The following is a 15521-nucleotide window of genomic DNA, read 5'->3' as shown; positions in this document are numbered from 1 at the left end:
TGCTCAGCTGAACCCTCGGGTCCCTGTGCACGTGCCCAGGGCTCAGTGCCGCACTCGCCCCTCTGCAGCTCCATCCTGTGAACTCCAGCCACCTTGGGCTCCCCAGCGCTCACCCCAGCTCATCAGGCCAGGGGTTCGCTGCCCCACCTGGGCGTCCCCTCCCCCGCTGAAGCCTAGATAGCCCCTCGAGGCCGCAATGGGGCAGCTGGACAGACCCCCCTGCTTGTCTCCCTCGGGGAATCTGTCCTTTGTCGTCTGGCCTCCTGTGTCTGAAAACCCACTATTATATATATTTTGTTCACTTTAAGCTGTGTCAGATGGTGGAATATATTCAGTCCCCATTACTCCATCTGGACCAGAAATATCTTTGTCTGTAGCTGTGGCCGTTCACTTTGACGCTGCACATGGAAGTGTCACGTGTGCAGTTATGGAAACGCGTCTCCGTCACGTACCCCCTTCCTGTGTCCCCCTTCACCGACAGTTACGTTGTTCACGTGTCTGGAAGCAGCAGTTGGCCTTGGAACTGTGCAGCACCGTGCGTGGCATCTATCGCTTTTTAAACCATTTCTTACCCAGCTGCCCAGTAATCTGAGGACCACACAACCTCTCTGGTCCGCGGGGATCTGAACTGGAGTTTCCGGTTCTTGCCGACCCGCCCGGGGTGGCTGCTACCTGTGCTTCTGCCCTTCTGGCTGCAGCATCACGGCCTGATCTCCACCTGTGGGGACTCTGAGAGGCCCCGTAAGCACACCTTCCTCTGAGAAGGTCGCCTTCGGCTCATCTGTGGCCAGGACACAGGGCCACTTCACCCCCGGGGGCGGGTCTCAGCTGGGGCCCCAGGTGTGGCCCCCCGGGCCTCAGCACTGGTCTGGGGCGTCCCTGGTCAAGCCCTGCCCTCTGGCGGCCCTTTGGCTGCTGTGTGGGTGTGTCCTAAGCAGGTTCTCCCCGTGGTGACGGAGGGCCCTGCGGTGGGACCGGAGGCAGCATCTTCCTACCCCCCCCCCCATGTGGCTGTGTCAGAAACAAGCCCTGCCCGTCTTTGTCTGGAAATGTTTACAAAACACAGTCCTTGCCATTTAGTGTGATCGAATGGCCTGTGCTCAAACTAAGCTGAACTAACAGCTGGGTGATAACAGGTGATGACATTTGTGGACAACGAAATAGGGCCCCGTCCGTCTCACCCTTCCCCGAGCGGTGAACGAGGCCTCATCCCCCACCCACAGGGTCACACAAAGCAGACAGCTCCACGGGGTGCAGGGTTCCACTGGGTCGGGATCAGAGGCCCCAGGGGGCCAGGGGCGTCGCAGGTCACGTGCGAGCCAGTAGGCGAGAGCTCTGGACCAGCCCAGGCACGCTGGCATCTAGTGTCTGCCCAGCAGCTGATGCCACACTGGCCAGGGATGGCAGAGGCCGCTGGTCCCCGCTCTGGCCCCTCGAGGCCACTGTGCCCGCCGACAACATCTCTTCGTGAAGTGATGACTTGTCTCCATAGGCGTCAGGTCTGTGGTGCCCCAGGAGCAGTGCTGGGCCCCCAGCCGCCCGCTGGGCTCAGGGATCTCCCAGCTACAAGCCGGGCCGCCGGCCCAGGAGCGGCTTTTATCCAAGGAGCTCCTCCCTTCACGTCTGAATAAGCCCTGTTTTCTTTCCAGCTCCGCCACTGGCTCGTGGTGTAGAGGGGAGCGGAGGAAGGAGACCCGCAGGGCACCGTCCACGGCAGGACAGAGGCAACGAGGAAGGGAAATCGGAGTTTTGAGAGAAAGGAGGGCTGCTCCCATGCTGCACCTTCTGCTTCGCCGGACACACTCAAGCCCTTCCCCTGACTGGTCACACCCTCTGTGCCGCGGAGAGACGACCCTCTGTCCGCCGTGTCACTGTGTAACTTCCCTAGTCTGTGCCCGTCCCACAGGTAGAAACGTCTGAGTCGTGTTCTGTGCGTTAGAGCTGCTCCCTTCTCCCGTGCCCACCCCAGGGCCCCCTGGAGCCCACAGCTTGCTGTCACCCACGTGTGCAGGAGAAATACGATAATTATAGATTACGGATTCTCTGAGAATCCCAGCGCTCACGATAGCTTCTGGGATCTTTTGTTTTGCTCGTATTAAAAATACCGAGTGCCGTATTTTGCCTAATTGTGCAGAGGTGAAATGGCGGAAGCCATACGAAAGGTGACGAAGTGGGACCACGTGTCCCCACATCACACAGGTCTGCTCAGAGCCCACGGAGGGCCAGGGCCCGGGTGTGAGATGGGGGTGCTGTTTATTTCCTTGTAGCTACAAGAAAACTCCATAAAATGCATGTGGGCTGCCACCACTCCTGCCCGACGTGGACCCCCAGCCACGGAGAAAGTGAGCTTGGCACGAGCAGGAGTGCGTCCCCCGTGGCGGTCCCCGACACGCAGAGCCCCCGAGGTGGCAGCCTGGAGCCCCGCAGTCTTGGGAGGGAGACCCCGCCGGAATTCTCTCTGAGGCACGTGTCACGTCAGGAAGAGCACTTGTTTCCTCAGGGAACGGCTTTTAGAATCGTATTGACATGGGAATCAAAGCCAGTTCTCAGAACGCAGGGCTGGTTTCTGAAATCTGTTTGCTGACGTTCCCGTGGTCCTTGGCGAGGGTGTTGGACCCTCAGCTGAGAAATGCTCCCAGCACTGCCGTCCTGGAGGGAGCACGGCCGCAGTCCAAGCATGGGCTGCTGGGCCACAGGAGAGGCACTGCCAGACAGGCCCACGGCGGCTCCTCGGCCATCCCCGCGAATGGACCTCGGCCCAGGCCTGTGGAACCGGCCGCTCAGGGGAAACCAGCTTGCGGACCGGAGCGCGAGAGGAATCGGGCCCACCCTGTCCTTCCCAGGAGCGTTGAGCACTCGTGTTGTCCACGTCCGTCTGTCTCACAGTGGCCTCTTGTGTGGTCGTCACCAACAATAAAAGAAACCCATGGGAAAACGGCCAGGTTCCTGCTCGATGTCGTTTTGTGCCGGAGGCTGCCTCGGGCCCCCCCCCCCCTTGAGAACCTGCCTTCACTCACCTCTCCCTGGCCAAGAGCAAGCACAGCCCCTCCCAGGTCCAGTGGGCTTAACCCAGACCCACCCCAGGGCCCCCGCTGGCTGCGCGCCACCCCCTCCTGCCCCCATCTGTCCCACCTCTCTCTCAAGCCCTCACCTGCCTGGTCAGCTCCCCTGCAGTCTCCCCAGGTGTCCAGACTCCAGCCATGTGGTCTGACCACTGCTACTGCCCAGCCCAAGAGCCTCTTCTGGGGAGACAACAGCAGAGTCCCGAGTGGCTCCCTGCCTTTGGTCCCTAAGGATCTCTTGTCCACCCTGGCCAAAGAGGTCCTTCTAGACACCAGTCAGCTCTGGTCACAGCCCAGAGGAGAGCTCCGTTGTTTATCATCATGCTTGGACGCCACCTCTGGAAGTCTTCTCTGGCCCCGCTTCTGGGTTCTGCCCTGCTCAGTGCTCCTTGATCGCCCACTGTCCCCAGGCCTCCCCAGCAGGTGTCCCATGGAATGGAGAGCGCTCACTGGCCCCCCCCCCAGTTTGAGCAGGAGCTCCCCTGGGAGCAGGGGCTGAGCTGGTCTCCTTCGCTTCTGCCATTGTCTTAAATAGACCTGGTACACAGTAGACAGTGGCACTCAATTTATATTTACAGATGAATGAGTTAATGGATGGGTATTTAGGTGGATGGATAGATGGGTGGTTGGTGGACGGGTGGATTGATGGATGGATAGAAGGAGGAAATGGAGAAAGGAGTGAGGGAAGAGGGGTAGAAAATGGATGGATGGGTGTGTAGACAATGAATGGACAGATGACGGAGGGAGGGATGAATGGATGGATGGAGGGCTGATGAGCAAGTGGTTAGATTGATAGATGAATGATGAATGTGTAAGTGGAGGAGTGGTGGACTGATGGATGGGTGAGTGGATGGATGACGGGATGGATGGGTGAGTGGATGGATGGGTGGATGGATGGGTATATGGATGGGTGGGTGGGTAGATGGATGGATGGGTGGATGGGTGGGTGGGTAGATGGATGGATGGGTGGATGGGTGGATGGATGGGTGGGTGGGTGGATGGATGGGTGGGTGGGTGGATGGGTGGGTGGATGGGTGGGTGGATGGGTGGATGGGTGGGTGGGTGGATGGGTGGGTGGGTAGATGGATGGATGGGTGGGTAGATGGATGGATGGGTGGGTAGATGGATGGATGGGTGGATGGATGGGTGGATGGATGGGTGGATGGATGGGTGGGTGGGTGGATGGGTGGATGGATGGGTATATGGATGGGTGGGTGGATGGGTGGATGGGTAGATGGATGGATGGGTGGGTGGATGGGTGGGTGGGTGGGTGGGTGGGTGGATGGATGGGTGGGTGGGTGGGTGGATGGATGGGTGGGTGGATGGGTGGATGGATGGGTGGGTGGATGGGTATATGGATGGGTGGATGGGTGGATGGATGGGTGGGTGGGTGGGTGGGTGGATGGGTGGGTGGATGGGTATATGGATGGGTGGATGGGTGGATGGATGGGTGGGTGGGTGGGTGGGTGGGTGGATGGGTGGGTGGATGGGTAGATGGTGTGTACCTGGGTGGATGGACAGGTAGGTGGATGGGTGGAAACACAGATGGTGGAAGGTCCTGTATTACATGTAAAGGTCTACCATTCTGGTCCAGTCTCACACATCCCAGTAGCCATCTGAATGCTGTGTTTGGCATCTGTTCTCCAAGGGGAGGTCAGGTTCTTTAATACAAGTGAAACGTGTCAATTTTGAAACACCCGAAGAAGTGTTTTCTTTCCACACTAACCTGGTGCAGAAGCCAGCTCCCTGGGCAGGAGGAGGCCGCCCGTACCCTAATTCTGTTGATGGGAGGCCTCGGTCCCTCTGTCCACACCGCACTTTGCCATCAGGTTCACACTCTTCACCCAGTGACCTTTAGACACAAAATCTGGGTGTTAAGGCCCAGAAAAGCCGTGTGATTTTTCCTTTGAGAGAAGCATTTTAATAAAGGTTTGGCAACAGTGAAATAGGTGATTTGAAGGGTAAACAGATTCCTCCGTAGTTGGCTTTCTTTGGTTTTGCCCCACAACTTCTCCCTTAATCTCTATAGACGCACCTGACCAGCATCTTTACCTGTCTCCTGGTCACTGACAGCAGGAAAAGGTCACTTTTTTTGAGACACTTAATTAGCAAGTCCTGTGTTCCATGGTCCCCTGTGGAAGATGCTGCCACGCCCTGACCTCGGGGGACCTTCCTGCTCCCCTCCTCCCCCAAGGACCCCCAGGGCCCCAACGCCACTGACAGAGCCTCCTAGCAGATCGGGGGCCTCCCACTGAGCACAGAAGGCCCACCCAGAGCTAGGAAAACAAAACCAAAGACGGTAGTCCACCTGCCCAGCCCCTGGCCTTAGGTAATGGTGCCCCAGGTGATCCCGGCCGCCCCTGCACTGGGCCACGGCAGACAATTTTTGGTGTCATTACACAGAATGGGAAACGTTGGACTATGCCAATTTAGTGAGTCTGCCTTGAGTTTTTTTCAATTTAACAAAATAGAAAACATCAGAGTCAGCGCACCTAAGAAGGGCAAGGTCTGTTTTGTGAAACGTGCGTTTCAGGTATGCATCTTACCTGCGCGAGGGAGCGACCGCGAGAGAGACAGAAAGTCAGAGACAGAGAGAGACAACAGGGTGCGGGGAGACAGGCCCTGGCAGGTCAGGGTCAAAGGCCTCGGGGCCCCGCCCTGGGTAGGGCAGCGAGCACCCCAGTCTGCCTGGTACCTCCAGAACGGCCTAGTCTCCAGCCCCCCGGGGCCCCACTGCGTCCCCCAGCGCAGGCTGGCTTGCATTTACTTAACAAAACTTAAAACCCAAGTCAGCATTGACTCGGTGCTGAAGATGTTTACCTAGAATTTGAATAATTCTACTTATTCCAAGAACTGAGTTCTTTGCTTCAAGTCATTTGTTGTGTAGACAGGGCGCTGCTCTGGGTTAAAACCCGCCTGGCGTCTGTATTTACGCAGCAGCGCAGTCGGCCAGCTCCTTCCCACCGGGATCAAAGGTTAATATTTGGAACAGTTTTCAATAAATGTATTCAAAGATGGTGTTACGAGCCATCAGCTATTAAATGCTCTGATATCTTTAAAGCCTTGTGCACACAGAGAAACTAAATGTAAATTCTAAAATGTTCTATTACACCAGAAATGATCACCTTGAATGAGAAGCCGCCGGAGGGTGACCCTGGGCTCCCCCTCTGGTGGTGATGCCGGCCCGGTCCACCCTTTATCTCCTGGGTGGGGACTTCAGCTCTCTGAGGACGAAGCGGGAGAGGGAGGCAAGGGCAGGGCTGGCCCGACTGTCCAGGTGAATAACTGGTCCTGCCGCTGCCTGGGTCCTCACTGCCCACCTGTTTGCCCACCTGTCATAGGTGCCTCCCCCTGCCCACCTGGGTGGCTATTAAAAGCGTTAAAGTGTTAAAATGTGGGAAGTGCTGAGAAGTCCTGGGTGAGTGTGGCTGGTGGTGTTTCCGTCTGCTCTGAGCGGTATCTCAGACAGAGAGCTGACGTTTTCTAATATGCTTCCTGGTTACGGCTGGCATGTAGAAAAGTTGTTTTTAATCCAGCTAATGGTTTGCTTTTATGGCTCTATCTGACTTTGGAAATGCAAATTTATTTGAACCCCTAAGCTGTCCGTTCCTTCGCTCTCTGACCACAGCACCATTACCTTGTGCGCGCGTTGGGACGCCCGTCACTCTGACGCGCCCCCTGTGGGCGTGGCCCGGGTACGCCTCCCTGCAGGCATCCACGGTGCCCACGTGGATACAGGGGCCAGGGCTTTGGAGATGTGGGTGCAGCCTTGGCCGGGAGACGCTCTGCCCGTGCAGTGAAGTGTCCGTAGCAGCCAACGAGGACCGGGAAGGAAGTGCCTCTTGGGCAGGAAGGAGGGAGTGGATAACGCCAGCGAGGATGGGCGCCCAAGGGTCCAAGGCACCCCCCCCCCCCGCTCCCGTGGGCCCCGCTCTGAGAACCTTGTAGATGCAGGGCCCGTTACACTCAGCAGACCAAGTGCAGTGCTCACACCCCCTCCTCCAAGCCCCCATCCCCTTGCACCACTGATGGGTGTGACTCCGGGTGAGATGGGAGGGCCTGGCCGAGGTCTCCAGCCCTGCGCTGCCCTGTGACGTCTCTGGGTCCAGGTCTAGAATTCAGCCTTTAAACACCTGCTCTCTGTGCTGAGGCTCTTCAGCTGGGAAAGTCTTAGACCTTCTCTTCTCTGATGGAAAAACACATCCCTGCGTTTGGGCTCATATCAGGAAACTCTTCCTTGTTTTAGCAAAACAACAGACTTTCACCAAAAATGAAAAAAATGCTTTGAAACTAAAATGGCACAAAATGAGATTCAAGCTCCCAGGCAGGGCTGGGAGATTCCAGGGAGCACGAGGGAGATTAGAGCCTCAGCCGAGTCCAAGACCCCTCCCACAGGCCCGTCGCCCGCGACCCGGAGCAAACAGGGCAGGCGGGGAGGGGCGCTGGGAACGCCCCCTCTCCCCGCCCCCGCCCGCAAACGCCCTGCCAGTCGCTGAGCGTCCGGCCGACCACCGTCCGGCCCCTTGGGTCCCTGGGCGGCTTCTCCATCCTACTCATGTCGACCAGACGCAGATGCACGTGTGCACTGGCCTCGCTGGGGCATCTTCTCTGCCATCCCCGCCCCGGGAGGGTGTGGCTCACGCACCCAAGCCTCCGCCTCCACCTCCACCCCACAGAGCTGTTTGCCCTCCGGGGACACCTCCCGTCTCAGCCACAGGTGCCCCAGGCCCCGCCATCGACCCTGTCTCCAGTCGCCATTGGAGGAAACGAGTCCGAATGGGGCCGTGTGACCCTTTCCCCGTGGCCTCTCCCCTGCCCCATGCCGCAGGCCTCCTCTGCTCCCAGGGGTCTGGCTGCCCCGCCTCCCAGAGCTCACGCCCTCGGGTGCCCTGCCCCCGCCGCCCAGCCTGCAGCTCCCATCTAACTGACAGGACGCAGCAGAAATGAAGGGACAAACCGCGGAGGCCGCACCCGCTTTACTGGAGTCTCCTCCGTGATGAGGACGCAGACGGCCCAGGTCCCGGGGGCAGCGGGAGTAGCCTCCGGCCAGCATTCAGCAAAACCGAGTCCGGCCCGCGGCCACGAGAGCAGCCTGGGGGCTTAGACAGAGTCCTTCCCCGTCGGGCCTCAGACGGGCCGCGGCCCGAGACCCTCTCCTGCCCGGCCCACAGCCTCCCGTCACGGCAGCAGTCGACAGACTGGCAGACCAGTGGCTGAGCAGGCCAGGGCGTGAGGCCCCCGTAGCTCAGGGGAGGCCAGGAGGGCTCCGAGTCCCGCAGGGCTGGGACAGGCGGGCAAAGCGTTCGAGGGGCCCCTCGACGGCCCACCGCCCTTCCTGCATTCGGGTTTGGGAGCCAGCTGGGTCCTGCGTGCACGTGAGCCCCTGGCCAGGAGGACTCGGCACTCACTGTGGACGCGTTGAGTTGGGGCTGAAGAAACAGAGGCCCTGAGGGAGAGCTGGGGCCCGCAGCCTGGACGCCGGCCCCCGGGATTTCCAGGACTCCACCACACTTCTTGTCCAGTTAGGGCTGCACTTGTGCCCCCAGATTCGTGTTGAAGTCCTAACCCCCAGTACCTGGGAGTGTGACCTTGTTAGAAATGGGGTCTTTGTGAATAGATTTGGTTAAGATGAGGTCACACTGCAGGACCAGGCCCTGATCCAGTAGGACTGGCGTCCTTGTAGAAACAGGACATTCGGAGATAGACACGTTCCCGGGAGACGCCATGTGAAGATGGGGCAGAGATGGGGTGACGCTTCTACAGGTCCAGGGCGCCAAGGACGCCAGCAGAGCAGAGAAGCTGGAGGGGGCCTGGACCAGGTTCTCCCTCGGCCTTAGAAGGAACCAGCCCCACTGACACCGTGACCTCTGACTTCCGGCCGCTGAACAGGGGTTACGGCAGCCCCGGGACACTCACACCTCCCCTCCCTCATCTTTCTGTCCAGTGAACACACATGACATCCTACTAGTGCCAAGCACCCGGGAGGTGCTGCAGAGACAACGGAGCCCCAGACAGGCCTGGCCACGTCCTGGGGTCCACAGCTCACCGGGGAGACTCTCAGCCTAACAAACACAGCAAATGCACTGACGCTGATGTGCTAAGAGGCCCCAGAGCCCCAGGGTCCCAGCACAGCAGGCGGGATGCAGAAGAGATGCTTCAGTGGCAGCTGCAATGATCTGACGAGCTCATGGGGACGCGGGAGAGGAGAGGGCTGAGGCCCCGCTCGGGGGCTGACGTGGGCGGGTGTGGCCGGCACAGCCCCTCCCTGCCGCTCTGTGAGCCCCACCAGAAACACACAGACGGGGGTGGGAGGGGCGAGGGCCGTGCTTCCCGGCCTGCAGGTCATAACCATCAGTGGATGGAGGATCCAACACAAGGGTAGCAACTCTTTCTTTTAATGAATTAGAAAACGCCACGTGCGCTGTATGTTACAAGGGTAAGAATTGTTTCCGGAGGCTTTTTGTTCAGTTACTTAGACACAGGTTACGCATGCCCTGGGGCTGAGGAGTAGACTGCTTCCTGTCTGACGCCGCGAGTGCCCACCAGGAAACAGATGCACACGACTGAACCACACCTCGATGTCCAGCCCAGGACAGAGGAGGCACCTGGGTGCCGAGACAGCCCCAATGCCTTCCACAGCGGGCAGAGCCAGGGTTCTGGAGCCAGACCGCCAGCCTCTCCCTGAGCGACGGCCGCAGGACAGAGCCTGGGTGCCGGACCCCAAAACCTCACGTGCCGACGGATGCCAGCTGTGTGTGCCCTGTGCTGGCGGTCCCCATCTAACGCTGCCCGGGACCCCAAGTCCCACCCGCTGCCCATCCTGGAAAGCGCACGATGGCCCAGGGAAAAGAGGATTCCCACCAACCTCACCGGTGTCGTGGTCGAGAAAGCACGTCACACGCTCAAGGGAGTGATGTAGGTGTACTCGTGCCAGTGCACGCGTGAGTGTGCACGTGTGTGTAGATGTGTGCTCATGTGAGCATGTGCACGCGTGTGGGGTACGCGTGTGCACTCACCCACACACACCATCGTGGTGCCGGGCTGGGGGTGGAAGGTGCCTGGATCTCTTCCCCAAGTGACTCGGGGGGCAGAAGCCAGAGAGGAGCCCCAGGGATGCACGACAGTCACTGGACGGTGAGATCCGGGGGAAAGCAGGGGTCGCTGAAGGCGAGGGAGGCGTGGCCAGCCCTCCAGGTGTCCCAGCAATCCGGGCCAGGCCGGGGCAGCCGAGGAGCGGGTGCTGGGAGCACCAGAGGCACTGCCCTCTGCACCCAGTCCAGCCGGTGCTCCCCTGAGGCCGCATCGGGGCTGTGCTCGGCACCTCCCTTTCTGCCACCCTGCGAGGGGCTCCCCACTGCTCCCTGTGCCCCGTCGGAAGCCGGAGGGCCAGTCGCATGTCCACATGCTCCACAAAGTAGGCGTGTCCCGAGATGTGAGTCTGCACAGGATGTGCTAACGAGGAAGGGGGCCCACGAAGCTACAGATCCCACCCACGGCGCCAGGCCAGGCTCAGCAGCCACAGCGGACGCGAGTGCCTCTGCAGAGCCGCCGCCAGGGCTGGCCGCGAGTGCCCCTGCAGAGCCGCCACCAGGGCTGGCCGTCCAGATGGTCACTCCTGACCCCTGGCCGGGTTGCTGACCGCTCGCCCCACACAGGAGGGGCTGCTCCGCCGTTGGGCACTGCCCCCGTCATCCTCCCCGTTTCTCATGGGAGTGATGCTAAGCCGTTGCCTCACTCGTGAGGTTACTTTAACTAAAACCGAATGAGCTGGGTGGCCAGGTGCAGATAACGCACAAACATGCCAGGCCCGGCCACCGGCCTGGTGCCCGGCTCGGGCTCCCGTCCAGCCAGACGGGGGCCGGCCCTTCCCTGGCCCAGGCCTGAGCGTCCCCACGCCCCTCCCTCTCCAGCCCTGCATGCCCCTCCTCCCTCAGCCCCCCTCACTGGGCCGGCCAACCGTCCGCCGGACCTAGGGTGTGCCAGCCCAGCCTGTGTGGGTGGACAGATGGACACCTGACCCAGCCCAGCCCGGTCACTGGAAGACGGTGTTTTGACCGAGAACCGTCAGGCGTAGAGCTGTGCCCTAGTTAGGGCGTTTGTTTTGCACAGAGACGAGTGAGCCATCCTGAAATTGCTCTGTATTTATTCTAGAATTAGGCAAGCAGGCAAACGCGTAGGTAATCAGAACGGCTGCACAGTTTGCAAGTTCTGTTCAAAATGAGAACGCGGGGCCCTTGCTCAAAACTCGCTCAGAATTTCAGGACGGCAACAGCAGAGCCGCAAACCCTCCAAGCACGAGGCCCTGGATAATGCGAGTCTGGGCTGGAGGAAGGAGCTGCAGGTCAGCAGGGGAAGGGGGAGGGGGGCTGCCGCCCCACATGGGAGTCCGCACGCGCTCAGGACTGTGACACAGATATGGGTGTGGACACGCACGGCCAGGCAGGCGGGCGGAGACCTGGGCACACGTGTGTGTGGAAGCATGTTCTGAGCTCCGGTCTCAGACGCCCCAGCGCCCAGGTGGGCATGGAGCCCACTCTGAGCCCAGACCGCAGTTCCGAAGATCCTTCTCCCGCCAGAGGCATCAGGGCGCCCTGGAGAAACCGCCGATTCCAGAGCTCAGGCCCAGAAGGCGCCAGTGAGCCTGCAGTGTCCTTCGGGGCCACAATGGGGGGCCCATGGGAAGGACAGAGCCACCCCGAAGGGCTCCCGAAGGCCAAACCTGGGACGAGCTGACCAAAGAATAACAATAATGACAGTGACGGGTTACAGACTCCTGCCTCAGCCCAGGCTGCCCTGACAAACACCACAGATGGGTGTTTAAACAGCAGGCAGATTTCTCACGGCCCCGGAGGCTGGAGGCCCCAGGCCACGGGGCTGGCAGGGTCCTCACGCAGTAGACACAGACACCAGTCCCACCACGGGCCCCACCTGCGTGGGCTCGTCTGAACCTAATCACCTCCAAGGCCCACCTCCCCATACTTCCCACTGGGGGTCAGGGCTTCAACATACGGATTTGGGGCACACAGATGTGTAGTCCATCACACCAGCTAGGAAAACAAATGCCCAGATAAGGAGGAGAAGCCGAATTACGGTTCATAAACGCAGAAGGGCCAATGGGCTCAGAACGGCCACTCAGCAAACACCACAGTGATCACTGTGTTAGGCCAGAAGCATCTAGGGATGTAAAAATTGGTGGGAAATTATGATGAGACGTGAGATAGTCTCCCCATGAGACAGCGAACGGAGACGCAGCAAGTTCACGGTGGAGCAGACCACCTGCCGCGCACACGCGGACAAGAGGCCCCCAGAAGGGCCCAGTGCCGCCCCTGTGGGTTCCTACCCAGGGGCGCGTCCTCAGGGTGGCCGCCAGGCAGCAGCAGACGAGCCCCAGCTGACAGGCCTAGCCTGGGCCAGTGTCCCCCAAACGTCCAAGAACGAGGTCTCCTTGGAGGAGACCCAGGAGACATGGTGACTAAACGCCATGCACGTCCTGCGGTGGGTCCTGCTCAGATGAGGCCACGTTGCACCGGTGTCAACAGTGCTCACGGAGCTGGGTCGTGTTCCCTTCCCCACCGTGAGCGGGGCATGGTGGCGATGGAGTCGTTGGCTCCGGGGGTGCAGCTGCAGGACACGCCGCAACACCCTGTGCGGTTTTGCTTTTTTATGAGTCCAAAGTCATTTCCAAACAAACAGTTAGAACGTGACCCTGAAGTAAACGATGTTCCTTTGTCCTTGGCGTATACCTCACTGACACACAGTGTGAGCGCTGTGCTCGAAGGCTTCGACTTGCATGGTTACGTCACCGCCGCTTTGTCCTACGGCTGTGCCCGCGTGCAATGGCACCTCCCCAAGTTCATGTCCACCCAGACCCAGAACAGGCCCTTATTTGACGTAGGGTCTCCGCAGAAGTGGGTGGCCAGGACGAGGCTGTACCGGGTGGCGCGGGCCCAGTCCAGCACGGGCGTCCCGTAAGAAGAGGGCGGGCACGCAGAGGGGAGCCGCGGGAACAGGAGGGTGGCCCCTGCCCAGGGACCCAGCCCCGAGCTGCCAGAGCGGGGCAGGTTCTCCCCAGGCCTCAGCGGGAACCACCGTCTGGCACCTGCTCCCAGACAAGAGACAATAAACCCCTGTCGCTTTAGACCCTGCAGTTTGCGAGCTCGCTGGGCAGCCCCAGGCGCTTGTTCCCATCGCCTGTTTCTTTTTTTTTTTTCTTTTTTTCTTTTGGCCACAGCACGCAGCATGCGGGATCTTAGTTCCCTGGCCAGGGATCGAACCCATGTCCCCTGCAGTCCTGCAGTGGAAGCGCGCAGTCCTAACCACTGGACAGCCAGGGAATTCCCAGCGGTTGCCCGTTTCTTTCTTTCTAACGATATGATATTATTCCATGTGTGGGAACTCCACGCCCTTAAGTGAGAAGACGAGGCCGATTCACCCGAGGCTGGCCGTCCTCAACCCCGACGGCTAGATCAGTGCTTCCATCATTACAGTGTCGCACAGAGCATCCCCCGCCCTGGAAGTCCTCTGCGCTCTGTCTGCTCATCGCTCGCCACAGCCCTGGTGACCCCTGATGCTTTCACTGTATCTGTAGGTTTATCTTTTCCAGAATATCGTACATTTGGAATCACACCGTCTGTAGCCTTTTCAGATTGGCTTCCTTCACTCGGTCATATGTATTTAAGGTTCCCCAGTGTCTCTTCACAGCTTCATAGCTCACTTCTTTTCAGTGTCTGATGTACCACAGTTTATTTACCCCGTAACCTACTAAAGGACACCTTGGTGGTTTCCAAGCTTTGGCAGTTATGAATAAAGCTGCTATAGACGTCCATATGCACGTTTTTGTGTGGACATAAGTTTTCACCTCCTTTGGGTAAAGAGCAGAAAGTCTGATTGCTGGATCGTATGGTAAGAGTAGGTTTACATTTGTACAAAGCTGCCCAACTGTCTTCCGAAGCGTCTGTACCACGTTGCGTGCCCACCAGCGTGAAGGAGGTTCCCGTTGCTCCACGTCCTTGTGAGCATTCGGTGCCGTCGTGTTCTGGATCAACAGGTGCATGACGGTGTCTCGTTGTTGCTTAACTTGCACAGAGGATGTGAAGCATCTTTTCATATGTGAATCTGTCATCTGTGTATCCTCTTTGGCAAGGTGTATATTCAGATCTTTTCCAATTTTTAAAATGGGGTTGCTGGTTTTGTTATTACTGAGTGTAAAGAGTTCTTTGCATATGTTGGATAATAGTCCTTTATCAGATGCGTGTTTTGCAAATATTTCCTCCCCATCTGTGACTTTTTTCATTCTCTTAGCTTTCACAGACACTTCATTAGTTTCAACAAATCCCAACTCATCAGTTCTTTCTTTCATAGATCATACTTTTGGTGTTGGGTCTAAAAACTCATCTCCAGACCTGAGGTCATCTAGGTTCCTCCCGTCTTATCCTCTGGGAGTTTCAGAGTTTTGTAGTTTCATTTTAGGTCCCTGATCCATTTTGAGTTGATTTTGTGAAGGGTGTGAGGTCTCGATTCATCTTCTGTGTGGACATCACTTGTCCCAGCACCATCTGTCGAAGAGACTGTCTCTGCTCCGTTGCGTTGTGTTTGCTCCCTTGTCAAAGGTCAGTGACCACATTTATAGGGTCTGTTTCTGGGCTCTGTTCTGTCCGTTGATCTATACGTCTTTTCCGTCCCCGACACCGCAGTCTCGGTTACTGTAGCTTCACAGTAAGTCCTGGAGTCGGGTGGCGTCCGTCCTCCAACTCGGTCCTTCTCCTTCAATGTTGCCTTGGCTGTTCTGGGTCTTTTCCCTCCTCTCCATGTTAATTTGAGAATCACTTTCTTGACATTCACTTACAATAACTTGCTGGGATTTTGATTGGGTACACTTCATTTTAAATGGTTAAACTTACTGATTTTTATTTGTTCTACTGAATTGTAAACTGTAACTAGAAAGGCTTTTCTCCCCTGTGTTTTCCTCTAGAACTTAACGTTTCATTTTTTTGTATTTATATCTCTAGTCCTTTGGGGGGTTATTCTGGTGTAGAGTATGAGCTAAGGATTCCGTTTTATCCTTTTCTAATGGCTGCCCAGTTGTCCCAAGAATATTATTTTCGAAAGTCCATCTTCTCCCACCTTTACCATAGGCCAAATGTCTATGTGCATCTGATTCTATACCTCCTATTCCACTGGTCTGCTGTCCAAAAACTGAAATTTCAAATATTCAGACCAATAGAAGAATTTTCAAGAATTAATGACGAAAACCCTCATCTCCATCCACCTGGGCACAAGAAGGGGCCGAGAGTGGCCTCCAGGGCGTCCTCTGCTGCTGTCGCCTCTCGGGTGGCACACGTTCCGTGGTCACCATTCCCTCGGCCGTCGTAGAGGATGTTCACTGGCCGTCCGTGAGTCCCAATCTTGCCGACCTTGGTGCCTGCCTTTTATAACAGACATTTTCCCGTTGCCTCTTGC

At 58.0% G+C, this 15521-nt stretch overlaps 1 protein-coding gene across 1 annotated transcript in view; it reads left to right on the top strand.

The window, feature by feature from the left end:
* The window catches only part of SLC6A3 (solute carrier family 6 member 3), a 36902-nt gene extending 34794 nt beyond the window's left edge, over positions 1–2108 (top strand). Inside the window, exon 15 of the mRNA XM_079918192.1 lies at positions 1650–2108. Within this exon, the coding sequence (XP_079774318.1) occupies positions 1650–1673 (24 nt within the window). The 3' untranslated portion in view covers positions 1674–2108. The remainder of the gene's footprint in view (positions 1–1649) is intronic.
* Positions 2109–15521: the final 13413 nt, after the last annotated feature.

Source organism: Stenella coeruleoalba (genome assembly GCF_951394435.1).
Source record: "Stenella coeruleoalba genome assembly, chromosome: 3".
NCBI classification, from domain to species: Eukaryota; Metazoa; Chordata; class Mammalia; order Artiodactyla; family Delphinidae; genus Stenella; species Stenella coeruleoalba.
The sequence above is the reverse complement of the archived record's forward strand: the minus strand, read 5'-3'. Positions and strand labels throughout refer to the sequence as shown.